Source organism: Carlito syrichta, unplaced genomic scaffold (genome assembly GCF_000164805.1).
Source record: "Carlito syrichta isolate Samal-C Ts95f unplaced genomic scaffold, Tarsius_syrichta-2.0.1 Scaffold306600, whole genome shotgun sequence".
In the NCBI taxonomy this organism is placed as follows: domain Eukaryota; kingdom Metazoa; phylum Chordata; class Mammalia; order Primates; family Tarsiidae; genus Carlito; species Carlito syrichta.
Genome location: NW_007250696.1, coordinates 348,760 through 371,445, shown reverse-complemented (window position 1 = coordinate 371,445; position 22,686 = coordinate 348,760). Strand labels below are relative to the sequence as shown.

The 22,686-nt window shown below is 39.3% G+C and overlaps 1 protein-coding gene across 9 annotated transcripts in view; it reads right to left on the bottom strand.

The window, feature by feature from the left end:
• Window positions 1–14,154: 14,154 nt before the first annotated feature.
• Window positions 14,155–22,686, bottom strand: part of LOC103265492 (nucleosome assembly protein 1-like 1) — a 41,399-nt gene continuing 32,867 nt past the window's right edge. For 8 of the 9 annotated variants that reach the window (XM_008063151.2, XM_021715071.1, XM_021715072.1 and 5 more), the window contains 6 exons: window positions 22,260–22,405; window positions 22,146–22,165; window positions 19,250–19,372; window positions 17,940–17,969; window positions 17,382–17,432; window positions 14,155–16,435 (listed from right to left, as the gene is read on the bottom strand). In XM_008063151.2, coding sequence (XP_008061342.1) covers window positions 16,400–16,435; window positions 17,382–17,432; window positions 17,940–17,969; window positions 19,250–19,372; window positions 22,146–22,165; window positions 22,260–22,405 — 406 coding nt within the window. In that variant the 3' untranslated portion in view covers window positions 14,155–16,399. The remainder of the gene's footprint in view (window positions 16,436–17,381; window positions 17,433–17,939; window positions 17,970–19,249; window positions 19,373–22,145; window positions 22,166–22,259; window positions 22,406–22,686) is intronic. The other variant, XM_021715070.1, reaches the window with a different exon arrangement.

The following is a 22,686-nucleotide window of genomic DNA, read 5'->3' as shown; positions in this document are numbered from 1 at the left end:
GAAGGCGGCGGGGACCCGAGCCCCGGGGCGCTGCCTGGCGACGAAGGGCGACGCCCAGGGGGCGCCGAGGGCCATCGCCCCGTCCCGCCTACTCCCCAGCCCGCGGAGCTCTGCTAACTGCCTCGGAAAGTGAGGACGGGGCTGCGGGAGCGGTACGGTGCCTGGAGCACAGAGCAGTCTCCGTCCTTGGGATCTAACCTAGGGGTTCGCGCCGCACTCCGCGACCCCGCAGACCCAGTGGAGGCCGGGAGGAGTCCTGCGGAAGCGGACCCCTCCGGACGCCCACACAAGCCGCTCGCCAAGCGCGGCGGCTCACGCCTGCCGTCCCCAATGCCTCAGGGGACCAAGGCGGGAGGACCTCGAGGCCGAGAGTTCAAGACCAGCCTGGGCAACAATGCGAGACCCCGTTCCTACCAAAAAACCAGCTGGGCATGATAGTGAGTCTGTCGTCCTAGCTACTGGTGAGGCTGAGATGGGATGTTCGAGCTAGGAGGTCGGGGCTGCGGTGAGCTATGACCGCGCCACCGCACTCCACCCTGAGCGAGTCCCTGTCTCTAAAAACAAAACAAAACTCTAAGGCCAGAGGACACCGTGTCTTGCCCTGCACATTTGCTCACGGTCACTAAACAGCTCTTCTTGGAGTAAAGAGAGGGTGATTGTTGAATCAAAGCCACTGCGCTGCCGTCTAGCGAGTTTGGAAGGGGTGGAGAAAGGTGGGCCCACCTCAGGTGGCCTCGTGCCCCCCTTTTCTCGACCCCGATCGCAGGCACCAGCCTCTTTCTCCACCCGAAACGCAAACCCTCCGGCCTCCTTCCGCGCCCGTCGGTCCAGCCTGCAACACCTCCTAGAACACTGGGAGAGTCTAGTGCTGAGACCCCAAGCACAACTCCAAACGCCTGGGTGCTCGCGGGTCCCTGTCTTGCAAACGCCTAGCCAGATCTCTTGTGGAATCTCATTGATCTGTGACCTGGGGAAGGTCGTGCCCTACTCGCCCCCAGTTCCCTCCCACTCCTACATTTAAACAGTTTCTATAGAAGCTGCTTCCTGAGTAGCGAAAAAAAGGAGGGGCATAAGCTGAGACCCAGCCTTACCTGGTGGGGAAATTCACCAAGCAGGAAGCCCCAACTGTGTACCGACCCTGACGATGATGCCCAGATCTCACGAAGGAGAAACAAACCAGGGAGCGGGGTGGACAAGTGAGAGCTGGTCAAGGTAAAGGGAAAGGGTCTGGTGCCCGCGGTGGAAGAAGGGAGCTTCAGCTCATTTACTAGTGTGGCCACAACGAAGATATCGCCAGGGGAAAACGGAGGAGCTTAGAGAGCTCAACGAGCCACATGCTTTGTTGAGAAAGGTAAGAAATTCGGACTTAATCCCAACGTCATTAAAACAAAGGATAACTGAAGCATGGGAGGTTCCTGAATCTAAGGAGCACTGTCTAATCCAATGGGACAGTTCCCAAATCCCTGAGTCCCACTGAATTGCACTTGGCCAGATCTCAGCCTTCGCACTGATAGATTCGCAGTCTTCTCAGCAGAAAGGCAATTATTAAGATCGTGTGGATTTCTAGTAAAATTATGTCTAAAAATGACTTACAATTCTGTTTACCAATGACAAACACTACACCTAACATCTGTTTTCTTTCTCTGCTTTTGCAGGACAAGTGAGCATTCCAGAGAATTTCTACATGACCAGCTGTTCCTCTTTTTAACAGAATGACATTCTTCAGCTCATCTGGAAAGAATACTTACTTCAAGTCTGTAATTTGGAGTCTCTGAGGGCAGGTGTAGTTGGGAAAGATCTTTCATATGGAAAAACACAAACTGTGGCGGGTTAAAAAAAACAAAGCGAAAGTGTAATCTGGAAGCCCAAGTCATTTTCTTAGGAGAAACTCAAGGGTTATCTAACCAGCAGTCTATCAGGATGTAGCAAACACTTACATGTATTCTAACTTACTGAAATTGTCTACACAGTTAGCGCTATTTTCAGAATTACCCACTTATAACTGGAGACTTTAAAACTCACTATTTCCAGTTTGATACTTCACGATGATTTGGTAATTTTGTGAGCAGCTCACAAGTAACTCAACAGTGTACTCTCACTAACCAGTGTATTATTGGAAGTCTCAGAATCTCATAAATTGGCGACCACTTTGCTCTTAATTTGCTATTTCCACAGTCACTACCAACTCATTAAAATGGTCATATTGGCCAATATTGTTTAAAAGACAATTAAATAAATTCTCAGGAAATATATAACAGAAAGTAACTCTTAAAAGCTTTGGCTGTGTATATAATGAAACGTTACAAATGTCACTTCAAAGTTACTAGTTTAGAAAACTACAAAATCATTGCTTTGTTAAACAAATTTGAAATATCTAATTCAAATTGCATTTCATGGTCAGCAATATAAAGTTGTCTGTCAGCAACATCAGAGAGCTGCTCATTTTCTCCTCTTGAATAAAGTTCTCACTTGGCTCCAAGGGTATCATTTAGTTTTCCTACTGCATCTCTGGTCAGTCTCTTCCACAGGTTCCTCCTCTTGTCCCCAAACTTCCAACACAGAAGAGCCCCAGATCTGTCCTTGCTCTCTTCTTTATCTACACTGACTGCCTTGATCTCATCTAATCTCATTGCTTTTAGTAGTATCTATATGCCAAAGATTCCCAAATGTGTATCCCCAACTGCTTACACTCAAAGGATAAGCTATTGATGTTAAAATAAACAAACATACATGCTGGACATGGTGGCTCATGCCTATAATCTCAGCACTTCCGGAAGCCAAGGTGAGAGGATTGCCTGAGCCCACGGGTTCCAGCCTGGGCAACCTGGTGAGACCTCATCTTTACAATGAATCAAAAAATTACCCAGGTGTGGTGGCAAATGCCTATAATTCCATCTACTTGGAAGGCTGAAGCAGAAGTATCACCTGAGCCCAGCAAGTCGAGACTGCGGTGGCCGTGAGCATGCCACTGCACTCCAGACTGGGTGAGAGTGAGACTCCAACTCTAAATAAACCAACATGCCAGGCAAGAAAAACACTAGTAGGTAGTTCACTAGAGGGAAAAAGTTTGAAGAGATTTTAGGTAGTAGAAAACAGAGTTCATGTAACTCTTGCTAATTAAAAAAAAGAAAGAAAACTGGAACAACAACAAAAAAAAAGGCACTCTGGAGAGGACAAGAGTCCATAGGTTTATATACACAGTAACAAATTCTTGCATGGAATAGCTTCGATAAGGGTTTGGAGTACTGGCATCAAAGATCACAATTTTTTTTAACAGCTTTGGTGGGTGAGAATGGCTACAGTGAAAAAGTCTTCGGTTTTGATATGTTCTAGGCCAGTGCTACAGTAAGTTGCAATTTTTCCTTTTATACTTCTCCCTGATATTACTGGGGTGTCTAATAGAAAATGCAGACATCTGAACGAGCTCCCGCACTAATTTCCTCACCCTAGCCTGTCCTGCACCTGCAGCCTCCTTCTCAGTCAACAGCAATCCATCTGCACAGTTGCTCAGTACCAAAAACCCTATTTGGTACTGCTCTTATCCAGAGCCCTGAGCCTGAGCTGGGTTACATGCTTTACGAGTCAAGATGACCTATCATGGGAATGTGTACTCATTCTAGACTACACTCCAGGTTCAGGACTCCAAACCTGTTTGAACAGCCTCCAGAATGTTCCTGAGAACATAATCCATCACCTTGTATGCACTAATGTGACAGGAGGTGAGTAGTCCGAATATGCAGGATAGTGTGCATATAAAGATGCAGGCGGGGTCCCTTGTCACACAATTCAGAGCCAAGGACGGGAAGAGAAAAAAGGTGGGACCTGGGCTAAAGGTCAGCTCTGATCTCAAGTTATGTCCTGGTATAAATTAAAACCTGGCTTTCCAGATTCTTATGAAGGTATTTTTGTCAAGTAAGGACACTGGGCATATTTTCACTTAACATTTAAAATATCGAAACATATGTTATCTCCATTGTACTCATGCTCCAAGCCTGCGATTGTGCATAAGTATGCTTGCCTTGTAGTAATGCTGTTTTCCTCTACTCCAACTACACCGCCAGGAAATCCCATTGGTTTTGCCTTCCAACTACATCTGTATTCTGTCCACTTCCTTCGTTACCACCCCGATCCACATCATCTCCCCCCTCAACTACTGCAACAGCCTCCTAACTTGTCTTCCCGACTCTACCATTGTCCTACAATCTTTCAACACAGCAGTCAGGGGTATCCCTATCACTTTCTGGCCAGCAGGCCTATCCTGGTCACTCTAAAATCGCAATCACCCAGTTCCCCTTAATTTTTCCCATAGCATGTATTATTTTCTAACATACTACTGGATAAATGATGCCCTTTTATTTGTTCCCCTCCTACTCGACTGTAAGCTATTCAAGAGAGCAAGGATCATTGCTTTTAATGTGTTAATCGCCTACAATTCTTGGCACATAATAGGTATTCAACATATGTAGAAATTTAAATGGAATCAGAAGTTCATATCCATTATAAAGCCAATCTCTTCAAATGTTTTTGACTTTTCACAATGCATACTAATTTTTAAATTTTTGAAATGAAAAAACCTTGCAAAATCAACTGTACCAATATATTTGGTATAACTTTTCAAATGGGTAACTATTACAAATGCTAGGCCTCTCTGAATCTAAAGTGCTATCATAGCCCACAGATGCCGTCTAAAGTAAATCCCACACACCTTTTCTCTGAGCAGCATGTAATTTAAAATTGTGAGTGGTATTTACAAACTAGCATCCTAAGTTTCTTCGGAAGTAACTTAAAAGATGAGAAACACAGTAATAGAACTGAATTGGTAACAACTTCTTACTTGGAAGTTGAACCACCACACTAAGCTTAAGTCCAATAATCTAGACCATCCTAGAGGCAAAACTTGACGTTTACAACTTGATTACAAAATCTTGCCTACAAACTTGCTAGTCTGCAATATACAGTACTCATGATTAAAAATTTGGATAGACTAAAGGTCAAATGTCTTTCAAGAAAGTTAAAAGCCAATGACCTATGCACATGCCAGGTCATCAGTGTTCAAGAGTGCAATTCAGACTTCTTAGCTATTTACTTCAGCTTCGAAATACCATTCAGAACACTTTAGTCTAATTTCCAAAAAGCCTTGACTTGAAACGACTACATACCAGTTTTCTTAATACAGAACTATGCAGTCTCCCTAGGTGTCTCGCCACAATCCTTTTCATCTTCCCAGTTAACTGTCGCCTCCTAGTGATCAATTTGTAGAACACAGATTGAAGCAAGCCAGAAGGGTGCTCAGTGCTCTTAAGTTTTCTTCAACTGTAATGCAACCTATCTGTCCAGCAAACACCGCCCATCAGCTGTCTCCAGTCCTTTTCTGCTGATAGCCGAATTCAAGTGACCCAATCCCCAATCCATATTGTCACATGCATGGCCATCAGCTCTATTCCTAAATATAACCCAGAAACTTCTACTTGTCTCCAACTACATGCAACACTCCAACTTCTTACTCTGGCATAGAAAAGACCTCCACAAAATGCGTCCTCCTTACCTTTACAATTCTGATCCCCCACCCCTACTCAACCATAATTTGAGTTTATCATCTACCTACTTGTGCTCACTGCCTCCAACTCACTTTCCCAATCCTCCATAGCCTTTTGTTCTTCAAAGCCCAGTTCAAGTCCCACCTCTCAGATTACCTCTGGCCAGTTCGTTCCCAATCATTTCACTTCAAACTTTAGTCAGGAGTTATCAAACTTTAACGTATGTCTACTTCACTAAATATCTAAGATCTTGGATGAGTGTTTCCACTATTGTACCTAGTAGCACAGTGGCTCCTGCTCAAGATAGCTGACAGCATTTAAACTTAGGGGAGATAACTAATAAATGTTTTCTGACTGGAAATATTATTCAAAACAAGGCAGGCAGGCTGAATAGACATTTTATTGAAAGTCTTTAACAAGTAACTGGAGGATCTGCTGACATCTTAGATACGTTTCAGTAATATTAGCTTTGAAGTGGCAAATGAAAATATACAATGGATGCAATGAGCAGAGGTTCAGATCTCCTTTTTGCTCTAAATTCAAAAAAAGGATCAGGTTGGAGAAGGTAACCCCATGGAAGAAGCTGAAAGGAGCCAACATTATGGTGTCACGAAACTGCAACCATTCATGAGTATTGGTATTTTGGCTCTAGGTCTTGAGAGTGGCTAGAGGGGAAGCATCACATTCCACTTTGGTTTGAGCACTGCCCTGGCTGAAGAGCACTCAATCCCCTGTTCTCCATGAGCACCTCTCCTAACTCTACTCAAACCAAGCAAATTCTGTTGTTTGCAACTCCAATATCCGACTGAAAGCCGCTTGGGCAAATATGCCCGTTTAAGGGACTAGATTCTAAGGTTAACCCCTTCGCTGCCATTTTTTCCATTATCACATAACACATGGCCTGAGAGCGCAGAGACCAATCAACTTGATCACTACCAATCTCTGTAAAGAAAAAAGCTGGGCTCGGTGGCTCAGCGTGTAATCCCGCGCTTTGGGAGGCTGAGGTGAGTGGATTGCCTGAGCCTGCAGGTTCGAGACCCACCTGGGCAACTTGGTGAGACCTCATCTCTACAATAAATCAAAAACTAGCCGGGCGTGGTAGCACGCGCCTGTAATTCCAGCTACTTGGAAGGATCGCCGGAGCCCAGCAGGTCGAGGCTGCGGTGGCCGGGAGCGGCCACTGCACTCCAGTCTGGACAACTGAGCAAGACTCCAATTCAAAAAAAAAAAAATCAGTAGGTTGGCAATACTTTTTAGGTGAGAAGCAGTGGGTACAGACAATTCTTTGCAAAAGTATGAGAAAGATGAAAAAGATGGTATGACAATTTGATTGAGTGGCATAAATGGCAGGTGACCTTAGAAGAGAGCTCAGGTTTGCAGACCAAGGACCAGAGGGTGTGGGATTCCTTGCAGAGCAGGACAACTCAAGGTCCTGAGAGTGGAAGGGATAAAACAATGCTGTGGGGTAGCCAGACCCAGAAAGGTGGAGACACTTTGCAAAAGATAAAGAAAGGTGGAGACACTTTGCAAAAGATAAAGCCCAGGAAATATTTTTATTTTCATGCCAAGCTTCTACACTACCACTAAACCTACCAGAAAAAGCAAATCCCATTAAAGTGCTCCTGCCCCCTGGGCCCCAATCACAATTTTATAACTAAGTAAATCATTGGTAAGTAACTAGAAAATGTGCTTTTTTGCTTCTAATGAGATTCTTATAAGTCAACTGTCTCACCCTTATCTATGTATGTGATGTGTGGTTCTGAGGAAGGTTAAGTATCTGCAAGATAAAATAAAAAGCCTTAAGATAAAAGTTAGGACCACAACCCTAACTGATCCTTTTGGGCTGTATTCTTAAATTACCTTTCTCAAGCCTGTTCTTATTTCTTAAATGTAGTTGTCTGCCTCCTTGATCAAGCAACCCTGTCTAAATCTCAATCATTCAAGATACATTGCACATGTGGCTGTCACTCTAACCTCATTCTCCCAAACTTGAGTTCAGGTTCTGCTCTTGACGGCATGTGGGTCTACTTACTAACAGCACAGCCTCCTTCTGGCACTGTACACCAACTATGAAGCACGGCTCTCTGCTAAAACGGTTGTATACCTCCTTCGGCTCAGCCTTTACTTCGAACCTGGACATAATGCCCCAGCACCCATTTGATGACGAAGCAACTTGCCAGGGACAGAAAGCAGGCTGAAAGCCTATTCTGAGAACCAAGAAGCTCCCGTACCAGTCCCAGTTTCCCAAGTCTAGGAAAACACCACTAAAGCCATTCTGTATTTGGGTCATTATGCAACCAATATGTATATGCAAAATTCTCAGGGGAGGAGAGGGAATGCCGAGTATCTAAATGTTGTTTGGATCCAAGCCTAGTTTAACTCTGGTCTCATATATTTCATATTCTGAAACCTCTACCCTAATGAAAGTTACCTATTTAATCACTGGTTGTGTGACAAGAATATCTACAAGGTAGTGCTATGTGTCTCAGAGCAGGTACGAGTGCACAGATGCTGGCTCCAACACAAACCAGCTGTACACTTGTATTCATGTGTAGAGAGAATAACATCTTCAAGCAAGCATGAAGATTAAGTAAGGAGCATTTGTATTGTCCTAAAGAGTTAAGTATTTGGGTCTCTCAGAATTGCTGCTTAATGTTGTAAAGCAGTATCTCACTAGTTTAAAAGTACACATGGAATAGCAATGACTTACTTTTCTAAACCCCTCACTGTAGTTATACCCAACCTTTGAAAACAAATCTGTACTTGAAAGTAATCTTATACCTAACATTTAAAGTTCCTTTACCAATCAAGCTTGACATTTGTGTCTAAAAGTGAGCTCATTATGTATACATCTGAAAATCTCACTTGTTCAGATACAATATTCCAATATGATGTGGGAAAGTAAACATTTCCTTAAAATAGGCATGTTATTTAACCATCTTTTTTGACATTTCTGGTCACTCTGAACGTCTATTGTAGCTTCAGCTTTACCAACACTGTTGTAACCAACGGTATTTTGCCAACTGCCTCCCCCAAAAAGTCTGTAGTCTGAAAGACCCCATATATCCTCTCACTTTTCTAAAAATCTTTCCCCTGCTCCAACAAGCAGCCCCTTCCCATAAAACCTGGGTGGGCTTGAAACTGACTCAGCCTGAGTACAGGTGACTCCCCCAGGTAGGTCATAAAAAAAGGCAAAACTTCTGCCTGGCTAGCCCTTGGAACCCAGGCCCCACACGAGATCATGTGCAGGTCAAGTGGAGACCACATTCCACCTGAGGGCTCTGACCACCAAGCCCATGCACATAGAACTTCCAGATAACTCCAGTTCCTGGTCTTCAAAACCCACCCAGCTGATGCTCAGCAGGAGCAGCAGCAAACTATACCCAGTCAGCAGAATACACCTTGTTGATGTTATCAACCATTAAGTAGTAGAGGTTTTGTTATGTGGCGCTAGGTAATTACATCCTTGTAGTTCCTTTGACTTTACAAATATTGTACCTGTCTCTTCACCGATTTGAACTGTGAGGGTCCACTTATGCACAGATTTACTTCTGCCTCTGCCACTTGAGACAGCCACGCCCCTTCCTCTTCCTCAGCCTACTCAACTGTAAATATACTCTTTTTTATGATTTTAATAACCTGTTTTCTATAGCTTACTTTATTGTAAGACTACAGTATATAACACATATAACATACAAAATATGTGTTGACTGTTACTGGTAAGGCTTCTTTCATTCAACAGTAGGCTATTAATCGTTCTGGGAGAGTCAAGTTATATATTTTTTATGGTGAGGGAGATTGGAACTCCTAGTCCAGCCAACATTGTTCATGACTCAACTGTATACACAATCCAGCTTTGTTGTTTTATGGGTTTTCTCAGTATGTAGGAATATAACAACTATAAGAATCCATCGTTCAACTTGCTATATATAGTTCCACATTCAGGATTATGGTTGCAATGAGTACAGATAAATCCTAGTTGATCTGCATAAACAAAAATTTACTGTATACCAACCATATTCCAAGTCCAGTACTGGAAGTTCTGAAATCCTTTACTGAGCAAGTATCTACAATATTTCTTGAACTGCAAGAGTCAATTCAGTACTAAAGAACCAAAAAGAATAGCTATAATTCTATGAAAAGGAGGTCTTATGTTAAAATAAAACATGCACAAAAGCTCAGTGGCAGGAATTTAAAAAGCAAGCAGCCAAGCAGACTCGAAACCGCAAACGCAGGTCAAATAAGCTGAGCTGATCTCCATGTTGTTCTAAAGGTTCTAGGTTCACTCACAAAGTCAACTGAACAGCAAAGTCAACAGGTCCATCTACTAGCTTTAAAACTTGTAGCCAGGTACAACAGCATATACATGCAATCCCAGCTACTTGGGAAACTGAGGCAGAATAGGGACCAGCCACACAGCACAATGAGAGCCCATCTCAAAACAAAACCCCCTTGTGACTGGTTGAATCCAAGTCTAAAATCATATCTGATCTCAAGACAGACACCCATCTCATTGTCCACACCTAGAAAACTGCCCCATGTCGAGGGTTCTAGGTAAATGTGAGAGGTGGAAAAAGATAGGCTGAGTAATGATAACGGGGGTGTTCCACACATGAGAAATCTATTCAACATAATCAGACTCCATCTAGTTTTACCCTGGATTATTTCTGGATTCTGCCAAAGTCCAAAGAAAATAAATCATCATATGAAAACAAATATATTTACATTTTGTAAAACCTGGCTGACCTTAGATAAGGACAAGCTCTATTTCTTTATTGTTTAGAACATGAAAAACTTTCCAAAATAGAAGCGTAAGTTTAAATACATACATTTCTGTCCCAGTCTCAGCTTACACAGAGCACACCACCTCTCACCTAGGGGCAATTTTTCCACTGACACAACAAAAACCCTAATTCTGAAATTAACTACCAACTCGATCTAAAAAGTGACCCCAACCACAAATTCCAGGCTGTTTAGGAAGCACATCTACTAAATACTCATTATCGGGTCCTAAGTATTTTATGTTTTCTCATTAATGTTCACCAAAATCTTTTATCACTTATATAAAAAATGTTGAACAGGTAATAGACAGACTCCAAAGCCTGTGTTTAAATGTACTAATACCGCCGGGCTCGGTGGCTCAGCCTGTAATCCCACACCTTGGGAGGCTGAGGTGAGTGGATTGCCTGAGCCCGCGGGCTCAAGACCCACCTGGGCAACTTGGTGAGACCTCATCTCTACAATAAATCAAAAAATGAGCCAGGTGTGGTAGAGCACGCCTGTAGTTTCAGCTACTTGGAAGGCTGAGGCGGAAGTATCGCCAGAACCCAGCAGCTCGAGGCTGCGGTGGCCAGGAGCCGCCACTGCACTCCAGTCTGGGTGACAGAGTGAGACTCCAACACACACACACAAAAAAATGTACTACGACCAAATGAAACTACTTTATTCTCATACATATCCATTAAAATGTGATGGCAGACATTTGCTTAGGGACTGCAAAGTTTTAGTCTAAATTTAGATTCTATTCATGGCTTTTTTTTTGCAACCTCACCTACAATTCCTCATTGAATGAACTGATTCCACTGATTTGAAGTTAAAAATATGAACTGGAGTAGCACTAGGAAAGATAAGTGACTGTTGTCAAATTGAACTTCAAAACTATTCCTTCTGTAAACAGTTTATGATATATCTACAGATTTTCTAGGTAATTTTTACCTGAAAGGTTCTAGAAATACCTGTAACAAGTACACTCAGAATCAAGATTTGTTCTTTAAGTAATATTCCCCAACGCAAGGAACCAAGGATCCCTTGGAGGACTAGCCCATTCCATGGCTGGAACAGTAAAGGCCTACGGTGAACCTAGAAAACCTTTGTGAGTCAAAGACTATGTTGGTCTAAGTAAGGAATACACAGGAATTCTTTCAACTGTTATAATTTAATTAGAGTTAAAAGAAAGCGGCAATATTGATAAAGGTAGTTACCTGAAAACACCAACCTGGAATTTCACTAGGGGGATTCACTCCAGAAAAACTTTAATCCGGTATTTAAAAAAAAACTAGGTTATGTACATTTCGCTTTCCACCACCTTGCTCTCCACTTTTCCCCATTCCTACAGTCATTTAGCCTACTTTTCAGTTCTTTATAGAAGACCCTGAGGGCCTTTATCAGCCTCCAAGTAGCCTGAGGGCCTACCTACCTCAAACTTCTTACCTTCAAATGGCTGACTCTTATCATGTCTTCAAAAATTATCATCACGGAGGCTGGCAGTGGTGGCTCACGCCTGTAATCCCAATATTTACGGAGGTCAAGGCATGTGGGTTGCTTAAGCCCAGGAGCTCAAGACCAGCCAGAGCAACATTAGTGAAAACTTGTCTCCACAAAAAAATAAAAAACCGGCCGGATATGGTGGCATGCACCTATAGTCCTAGCTACTCGGAATGCTGGGGTGGAAGGATTGCTGGAGCCCAAGAAGTCAAGGCTGCCGTGAACGATGATCGTTGTGACCATGCCAAGGTACTCCAGCCTAGTAACAGAGTGAAACCCCCAACTCAAAAAAAACTTTAGTTTTTGAAATTGTCTTCATGAAAAAGTTTCCCTCTAAATACCCTACAGAGGTGGCTTTCACTGTAGTAAACCCTTTAAAAGAACTTCCACAGCTAACCTTTCTACAGATTGGTCCTTTTATTTCCATCAGTTATTCATTTCACCTTCTTGAATGTGCCCTGAATTGCTGTTCCGGGACCTCCACCAGTATTTACTCCTCTTCTTCAACCTGAACTGCTCACTGCTCAGCGTCAATTCCTACCTATTCTTGAAACCTCTGCTCAAAGCTCTCATCAAGTTGTACAAATTAATAGGCTCTACTTTTATACAGATGCTCCTGGATTTATGACAGGGTCATGTCTTAATGAACCCACTGTATGTCAAAAATATCATTAAAGCTGAAATACAGTTAATACCACAATAAATTCACCATAAAGTTGACATCTTGAAGTCAAAACATCCTAAGCCAGGGACTATACTAAGAATTTTAGTCAATAACTTACTTTTTATAAACTAAAAAATCTGACAGTATATCAAATGGAAGAAACACAAGATACAAAGTATACTGTATTTTTGATAATATAATTAGCTGAATACATAATTAAAATTTCATATGGATAAACACTTATCCTTAAAGTAATTTCATACACCAACAAGGATGTTTCCAGTTCTCTAAAGTCACATAAGTGATCCTTAATCAGTCCAAGAACTTGGCTTTTTGTCCAGGTTATAGATTTTAATATCTGGATTTTTAAATCAGTATACAAAAAAAAAAAAAAAAAAAATCAAGAGTATACATCTAGTAAGTTAATTTCAATATTACTTCACCATGGCCATTTACATTTACTTTTCAGGTATCAGAGTCTTAGAGCCTTAAGTAGCAAATTACCTAAGTTATGAACACATATATTCAACACAAAAATCGAGCTCACAATTACCAAGTATATATACAGTGGAAGATTTAAAAAACTGAATTAGCATATATATGTTTCTCTTTTCTAAAGCTCCTACAAAGAACGTATGCTCTTCTAAGCTATCAATCTACTCTGTACATTTAAAATAACATTTGGCTTGATTTAAATAGTCAAAAATATAAAGGCTAAAATTTTTATAAGACTAATTCATAAAAATGGACTCGAAATTTAAACCAAGCCATGAAACCAAAGCATTCAAAGCGTATTTGGACATTAGTTTAATAGTTTTATATGGCACGGTAAGGTTTTCACAAACAATAACTCAAAATTTTATCTTTATTTTTAATAATGGGAATGGCCTATAACTCATATAAACCCACAAATTTAAAGTGTTCTACAAGCAGCAGTAATATAAACACTATTAATTTAATTATCTCAAGGGCCTTACCATACACCAACTGCTCTTATTAACCTATTCACAGAACAAAAATATGTCTATGAAAGCTAATATAATCCTTTTGGTGATTGTTAATCAGCTGTAACAGAAAGAGGTAGAATCCCATTTTTCTTAAGTACCACTCTGTAAGCCAATTCCACACATTAAGATATTTTCAAAATCTAAAAGTGACTTTAATACTGCTTCAGTAAACTAGATTAGTTTAAGAATTCTAGGAAATACTTACATGTGACTTTCAGACATCTATATGAAATTACCAATTAGTCAATTTCTTGGAACTGTTGTTATCTACTCGCCATACCTGGATGACCATAAAGGACAGTCCTAAAATTTGTTTTTTTCAAAGTTTTTCTGTATAAGTAACTATATGATATTTTACCATTTCAAACAAGAAAAAATGAGTATTGTTGGTAGTCAGTGTACAGGTTGGTGGAAACTATAAACTAAGAATGTAAAGATATTTGACATGTCTCAAAAATAACTGCAGAAAATTTAGAATAAAATCTGTCAAACTATGGAATTACGTTCTAGTCGTCAAATAGCTAACTCCACTTTGGGAGGTTACTCTTAAAGTTATACAACATTACAGGTCATAGTGGCCTAAGCACAAAACAGCCCACTCTAGACATCTATACTATTCTCCACTCTTCTAAAAATTCAGTGTATATATTCACTTAAAAAAAAAAACCCAAAATATCACCAGTACATTTTATAAAATTAAATCCAAAATTTTATTAGGATTTCAAATTACATACTTCAAATTGCTAGAATGGAATGGAAGCATTTTGGAACTAGAAAAATGGCATAAACACTGACATCCCTTGAAACTCCAATCTTATAAAATTCCTCCACAAACCACATCCCTTTATAACAAGACTCAATATTATCTACCTCTTCACTTTGGCAACAGCTATTTCCTAAAGGAATGGGGGAAAAAAAGATTTTGCTCCTTCTTTAAGTTCATTAAAAATGGGATTCTATCTTTAGATAAAAAACCTTAGAATTCAGAAAAGGCTGCAGTTAGATGAGCTGTGGTTACAAAAAAATAAAAATCAGCGCAGAATGTCTAATCAAAGCAACCAAAATCATCTTGAAAATAAAAAGGAAAATACTATTTTAATTGGTTAAGGATTTCCAGTAGTAAGTTAAAATCTCAGGAGAGCAGTAAATATAGCACTACACAAATAACAATGTGCTCACAATCCAAGACCTTAACACTAACATTTCAGAAAGGAAGCTCTATGATAACCTCTAAAAATGAATTCAATGTAACCTAGGAACTCTAGACTTCCTCTAACCACAACCCAATTCAATCTGTCCACCCTATCAAAAAAAGTTCATTCCCCAAAATTAACAGTAATTAGCCTGAGGTATTTTAAATGTGGCTCTACAGTCTCAAATTTAATGGCATTTTTCACCCCCCACAAAAAAAAGGGCCTTCAATTTTAGTCCCATCATCCCTATAGTACTTATGGTCATCAAAAATACCTTTAAAAAAAAAAAATCTTTGGACCTTTAAAATAGTTCATCCATCCACTTCTGTAAAAATAGGAGCCACACAAAGATCTGAAAGAGTGTTGCCTGCCCAGATCAAGAAAAGAGGTACTTAACCTTTATTTTTCCAGTTTAATTTTCAAAGTATGGTGTGAATAAGATGCTCCATATCACACGTTATAAATAGGCCCAATGTTGAGCTTTTAATGAGACTGAGAAACATTTCATGAAATTTAACTTAATATGCTTTAACATATCCGTGAGGTAGTTAAGTAAACAGTACTACCCATTTTAATACATAGTAAACAGAAGCATGGGTAAATGACATACTCATACTTGAAGCAGTAATAATTAGAATAAACCAGAGGCTTGGGGTCTTCTCTCTAGTTCTAATCCAAGGAAAAAGAAATTTATCTTTTCAATTTTCTTTTTTAAAAAGCATCAGATCATTTAAGATTTTTGGTTTTTTTTTCCTCAAACACTCTCTTAGAAGACATAGTAGTGCCATTTTCCAAAGTTGCTAACATTTTCTTCAATATGTGGAAAACTGGACATAACCTTTATTTCAAACAAGGCCTCTGCTTCTACCTGAATTAGTACAAAATTAAGACATTATCTTGTGAGAACTAAACTTGTATTTGACATTTTTATTTTAGGCTGCAAAAACAAAAAACAAGCAAACAAACAACAACAAAAGACTTAAAATAGGCTTGTCAAATGATGTAAATTCAACCCTTCCAGGGAAGAAGATAGACCCTACCACAAAGATGCTCAGTTAATGGAGGTTAAGTTTAAAAGTACAGTTATAAATAATAGACTAACTTCTGAAAATCCTAGGTTTTAGTCACCTCCCTGTGTATCATGAGTTAAGTTTCTTTATAGTTAACTATGTTACCTAAAACACAAAAATCCATTAACAATCTCACAGTTATCAGGTGAGGTCTTACTGGAAATTCTTAACCATATAGTTGTCTCACCAATTTTTTTTTTTAACATGATGAATTGTCTTAGTTTAAGTCACTGCATTTCTGTAACAAAGTAATGAAAGGCACAGCTAATGCAAATGGACTTAACCCCATTCAACAACCAGCTAAAAAAATACTTTGGTTCTTCGGGGGGGTGGGGGGGATCAGGAAAAAAAATGTGTTTCGTTTAACAGATGTTAATTTTCATAGCTGTACTCCAATGGCTACATGATGAAAATATTCCAGAAGAACCAAATTATGAAGCAATGAATGAACATGCATGAGAATTTGTGCATTCAACAGATCTAGCAAAAAACTATAGTTAAAATGCTAGGTAGAACAAATTGGTCTTTAAAATATCAGTTCCTGTCCTTTAAAAAAAATTACTGAGTCTACCAAGAAAATACAAAAACATAAGGCTGTAAGTAAATAATAGTTGTGTTAGGCTATTACAGTGCAGGTTATCCTCAAGGCCACATACATCCTGCTTCACTGCTGCTTGCACTCTGCTGGGTTTTGATCCTTCTGTTAAAGGAAAACAACAAGTCAATCTATCTTCTTCTACCTGCTTCAGTGAATTTTTCAATAGTAATTAACTACCTTAATTATCACAGTATCTCACTGTTTTGTCAAAGTATTCATCAAATCAAAGAAATGGCATAGTACAATGGTGATAAGCTATTAAATTAGCAAGTCACTGAAATAGTAAAATAAAGCCTGAATTTCACACTGTAGAATTAACTCCATAAAATGCAACACACTAAACCATAATCTTTAAAAAATAAAATTACCAAACACATTTGTTGGTCATATTACCAATGAGTTTTGCTATAGTTCAATTATTCCAAAGTACTAATGCTATTCATATTTAAGAGCTACTCATACCTATTAGAGTATTAAATTATCCTTTCTTACTTGCTCACTAGATTAAAGATCTTCTGAGTATTTTACAGCATTCAGCAAATTATTGAATGCCCAAAGTTTCCAATAAATTCTGATAACCTCCTATGTATTTTGTGGAAGACAAATGCCCAGGAATAACAGGCCCAGTTCCTGAACATTCTTGCATTCAGATCTTTGAAAAACTGACCTTTGTGTATAAGCTTTCCTTTGGAGGGAAAACAATCCAAAAATACAAGCAATAAATTTCCTTTGATTGTTAAAAATCAGTAAAAGCGCTATTAAAATAGAATCCCTCTTAAAAGTAAATATAGAATCCCAGGGTTTACTTAGCCTGAAACTTTAAAAAATAAAAAGTCAGAACCAAAAATAATGTTTCTTAGGAAAGGTCCACTGAAATTATGTGTACTGTTCAAAATGCCAGTAGGATTGAAAAAAGAAAATAGTTTCCAGTCAATGGGTTTTACTGAAGTCTTTAATGGAGAAAAATAAACTTGATGTTCATTCAGAACACCAACTCTCACTTTAGTCTGCCTTATATTTAATAGAAAGCAGCACTGATTTGGCTCACCTTCGGGTCATAGTCTGGATCATTTTCCTCATCTCCTTCTTCTTCCCCTTCCTATATTAAAGTTCAAAATGCATCCATGAAGTAGGTACATAGTAGCAAAAACTGGCTCATAATGTAGGGAAAATTTAATACAAGTTATACTATGGTCAACAGATTTTCATGATTACAGAGTTTGGTGATAATACAATTTAATTTGAAAGTTTCTAATAGGAAAAATTTCCCAACACAACTTGAGACATCCAGACAGCTTTTATTGAAAATATTTACTGCAGCCAACGTTGAAAAAGTTTACTGCAGCTTTTGACTTCTTCAAAGAGCTGATAACCCTGCAGCAGAACAAAATTATTTGAAATAAAAAAATGTTGCGAGTTTTGCAATTTATTTATTGAAACCTTATACATACATTGTTTGGCTGTAGAATTCTAAAACCATATTTTCCAAAATGTTTTTTATTCCAAATGACAGAATAATGATTATTGCAAAGAAATACATAAGTCATTCAATTTGCTTCTCAATGTGTTAACACAGAGAATTATTTGCTCATTTGGTAAACATTACCTCATCCGCTTCTTCACCTTCTTCATCATACTAAAAAGGAAAAACAGCTGTGTTAATGACTTTAACGCACATGTGAGTTAAAACTCACTGTATATAAACTATATCTAAAGAGAAAAAACACTTTCCCCTAAAGTGGCCAATTATAAAACCGAGAAACACACAGTAGCTGCAGGAATCACTTAGTTCACTGCCATTATCTAAATTCCAGCAATTTATAAAATTAAGATAAAGAACATAGTACAAGGCTGGGCACAATGGCTCACACCTATAACCCCAGCACTTTGGGAGACTGAGGTGAGAGGACTGTCTGACCAGCCTGAGCAACTTGGAGAGACCTCATCTCTACAATAAATCAAAAAATTAATCAGGCGTGGTGGCACATGCCTGTAGGTCCAGCTACTTGGAAGGCTAAGGCAGAAGGATCACCTGAGCCCAGCAGTTAAGGCTGCTTTCACCATTGAGTGTGCCACTACACCCCAGCCTGGGTGACATGGTGAGACTCCAATACAAAAAATAAAAATAAAAATAAAGAACATAGTGCAATCATGTGGTTAAAGTGTGATCAAAAAGCACATTCTAACAATTGTCATTTAGCAATAAAGATACCTAAAATATTTAAAGGCAGCCTGATGTTATCTTAACCATTACTTAATATCCCCTTGGATAAAAGTTATATGCCATCTAAGTAAATGTTACCTCAAGCTCTAAAAAACATCCTAGTTCTGTGTGGTCAAAGGCTGTTGCATGATAGATCTATGACACTAACCAAATATAAAAGTTTCACTGACACAGAATAGTCTTATTAGCAGAAAATTAAAAGCTAAGATAAACAAATTCAGCCGGGTTCGGTGGCTCAGCCTATATTCCCAGTACTTTGGGAGGCCGAGGTGAGTGGACTGCCTGAGCCCGTGGGTTCGAGACCCACCTGGGCAACTTGACAAGGCCTCATCTCTACAACAAATCAAAAATTAGCCAGGCATGGTAGCATGCACCTGTAGTTCCAGCTTGGAAGGCTGAGGCGGAAGGATCGCCGGAGCCCAGCAGGTCGAGGCTGCGATGGCCAGGAGCGGCCACTGCACTCCAGTCTGGGTGACAGAGTGAGACTCCAACTCAAAAAAAAAAAAAAAATCCAAAAAGCCTAAGGAGACCTACTTAGAACCGAGAAAAGCTAGCTAGCTACAGGGCATCAGTAATTAGCCTAACTTTGAACTATTCTGTTCTGCTTTGTAAAAATTAAATCTAATTTCTTACCAGTTCTGACTACTATATCATCACCAAATTATTTTCTTGCAGGATTCAAATTCACTTACATCATCGTCATCATCTTCAATAGCTTCTCCAGTAAAGTATAACACTGATCTTGGGATTATACGCTCGCGTAAAAAGTGACCAATTTCAAAGTCTGCAGCCAAGATAGCCTCAGCATCATCATCCTATTTTTAAAAGGAAAACAGAAGTATGGAATTTAAAGATAACTGTTATTTAATTTGGCATCTGCTAGACTCCTGGGTTTAAAAAATCATGATGAAAGGAAAGAAATCTTCAACTTTACTTTTTACTTATGTTAAAATTAGATTTGCAAATTTTTAATCAAAATAAAAAAGCAAGTCAGTGTACATACTTAGAGATTATGGGAAACAAAAATTAACACTAGTTGCTTAGCTTTCTCTGGTTTGAAAAGAATATAGACTTTAATCTGAGCTTTTTATGTAAATAAGAAACAGAAATCTCAATTAGTTCAAATAAATAGGATGGGGATATTTAAAACACTGTCACATAACTGCAATTTCCTTTTAAAATATTGTTGAAAAATATTACTGAAAACACCTAACAGCCGGGCTCGGTGGCTCAGCCTGTAATCCCACGCCTTTGGGAGGCTGAGGTGAGGGGATTACCTGAGCCCGCGGGTTCGAGGCCCACCTGGCAGGCGAGACCTCATCTCTACAATAAAAATCAAAAAATTAGCCGGGCGTGGTAGCGCGTGCCTGTAATTCCGGCTACTCGGAAGGCTGAAGCGGAAGGATCTCCGGAGCCCAGCAGGTCGAGGCTGCGGTGGCCAGGAGCGGCCGCTGCACTCCAGTTTGGGCGACAGAGTGAGACTCCAGCTCAAAAAAAAAAAAAGGAAAACACCAAACAGAATACTAGGGGGAAAAACCCTCAGACTTTTGTAAATAACACTATGTATATGGCAAATAGAAGGCCACAACAGCAGACCACAAAGGATCACTTTATCCTTTTAAAAGATCCAAACAGTCATACAGCTTTGTCTACTTAATGCCAAATTTGGTAAGAGTCCTCCTATTTGATAAAGACAGCAAAACAACTAAGGCAAGTCAACCCAGGACTTCCTATTTTTCAGAGATGGGCTCTTGCTATGTTGCAAAGCAGAGTCGAGCTCCAGCATGGAATCTCTGGGCCCTGGGTGGGGTGTAAGGGAACTCCCTCAAGGAGGCCCAGAAATGTCTTGGCCACTCCTCATCCTACCCCATTCCTCCTAATCAGCACGCACACCTTGCACAACCCCATCTCTCACACACACACACACACACACACACACACACAGAATCTCTCTCTCACACACAGCCACACACACACACAGTCTGGATGATGTAGGGGATTGTGCTTGTAATCTTGACAATTTGAGAAGCAGGAAAGCACGCAGAAGGATCCCTTGAGGCAAGGAAACATGGCAGTACTCCATTTCATTTAATAAAAATAATTAAATGAGTAATTCCAATTCAGCAATCCCACAACTAGGTTATCTACCCAAAGGAAGAGAGGCTGTTATATTATATAACAAGACATCTGCACCAGCATGCTCATCACAGCACAATTCACACTTGCAAAGATGTGGAATCAACCTAAATGCCCATCAACCAATCAGCGGATAATGAAAATATAGTACACATATACTAAGGAATACTATTCAACTATCAAAAAGAATGAAACAATGTCTTTTGCAGCAACTTAGATAGAATTGGAGAACATCATCCTAAGTGAACTAACTCAGGAACAGAAAACCAAATAACCGCATGTTCTCACTTATAAGTGAAAGCTAAACTAAGACTACGCTAAGACACAGAGAACAGTAGGTATAATGGGGACAGGAGCCTCAGAAGGGGGAAGGAGGAACAGGGATCCCCAAAAAAATCACCTATTTGGGTAGAATGTATACAGTGGGGGTGGTGGGTACATTTAGAGCGGAGACCAAAACTATCTGTATCCCCCAAAGCACTGAAGTAAAATATACATATATTTATATTTATATATATATAAATATGCATCAATAAAAATAATAGCCCCATTTAAGGTCTGTAATACTAAACAATAAATATACCCTCTGTGAATTCCATAGACATTTACTGAGTCATCAACATAGTCTAATAAAAAAAATTGCCAAAAAGGGGGACAGAAACTTTAATTTAAACAACAGGTGGAGGTTTTCTCTAACTACAAGACTTTTGTCACCATCACTATTTAGTAACGAACTAAGAAAAAGAAAAAAAATGAACAAAATCTCCAACTGATGCCCATTCACTGATAAGAAAATACTGTATCTATCTTAATACTCATATGATTCACACACTGCTTTATATTCCTATTTTTGTTCTACAAGACAGATCTGGCTTAAGCCTTAGCGAAGACTAATGCAATTCACAAGTATTCAGAGTAACAATTTCTAGCTGTTATATCCCTAACCTATAATTCAAAACTATTTGAACCACCTCAGTTAACGTAAATTCAAAAACCCCATCAAAAGAAAACCAAATTCAAAACATACCTGGCCTACTCTGCCTGGGTAGACTTTGAGGTAGGGCCTCAGTCCAGGACCACTTCACAGTTCTTTCTTATATGCCACATATATGTACATGTATGTCCACAATAGGAAACCATATTTCCATTGGAATAACAATCACAGGAATGAATTCTAACCATAATGTGGCTAAGATAGTTAAATCCCTCAAAGAAATACCCACAATTCTTAAAATCAAATAAAATCTTTAGTTTTTCCTTTCAGTGTTTCTCAGCAAAGACATTAGCACTATTTAAAGTGACTCCTTTTTCAGACCCATAAAGGTCTGTCCCATGCACTGCAGCCTCAGAACCCAATGCTAGCAGCAACCATCCACTCTCCAATTTTGGAGACCAGTGCTTTCATTTCATATATAGTAAATAATTCAATAAATAAATAACAATACCACTTACCAGATCTCCACTCTCAGGAACTGCAAAATTGAGAAAAGAAATTTAAATGAGTAAGAAATGAAACAACATTTGCCATAAAACAACTATTAATACCCAAACAAAAGCACTACTTACCTTCAGGAGGGGCAAAAAAATTAAAGAAAGAGTCATTGGAAACTGTTTTAGTCACAGTACGAACTGTCCCACGTCCCTTGTGTTTCTGCTTCTTCTTAATGGTTTTCAAAGTGACATTCTTTCCTTTTTTCCAATCTATCTGGCACCTGGCAAAACAAAGAAAAATTATCTATCACAACTGGCACAATTTCAAGTAATACATGATTTCAGATTTTAGAGAGGCAAATTGGCTCAAATGTTTTCTGTAGCAGTATAAAGGGAAAATTCTTATTTCAAAACAAATTTTCAATATAAGCATATTTACAATTTGCATAAACACACAATATAATTAAGGTTATAATAGAATTACTCTTTTGCAGAAATATGCTTTATAGTCACAGGCCAAAGGAGAATTATAGGAAAATGGATAAGCACTTCTTAGGAAACA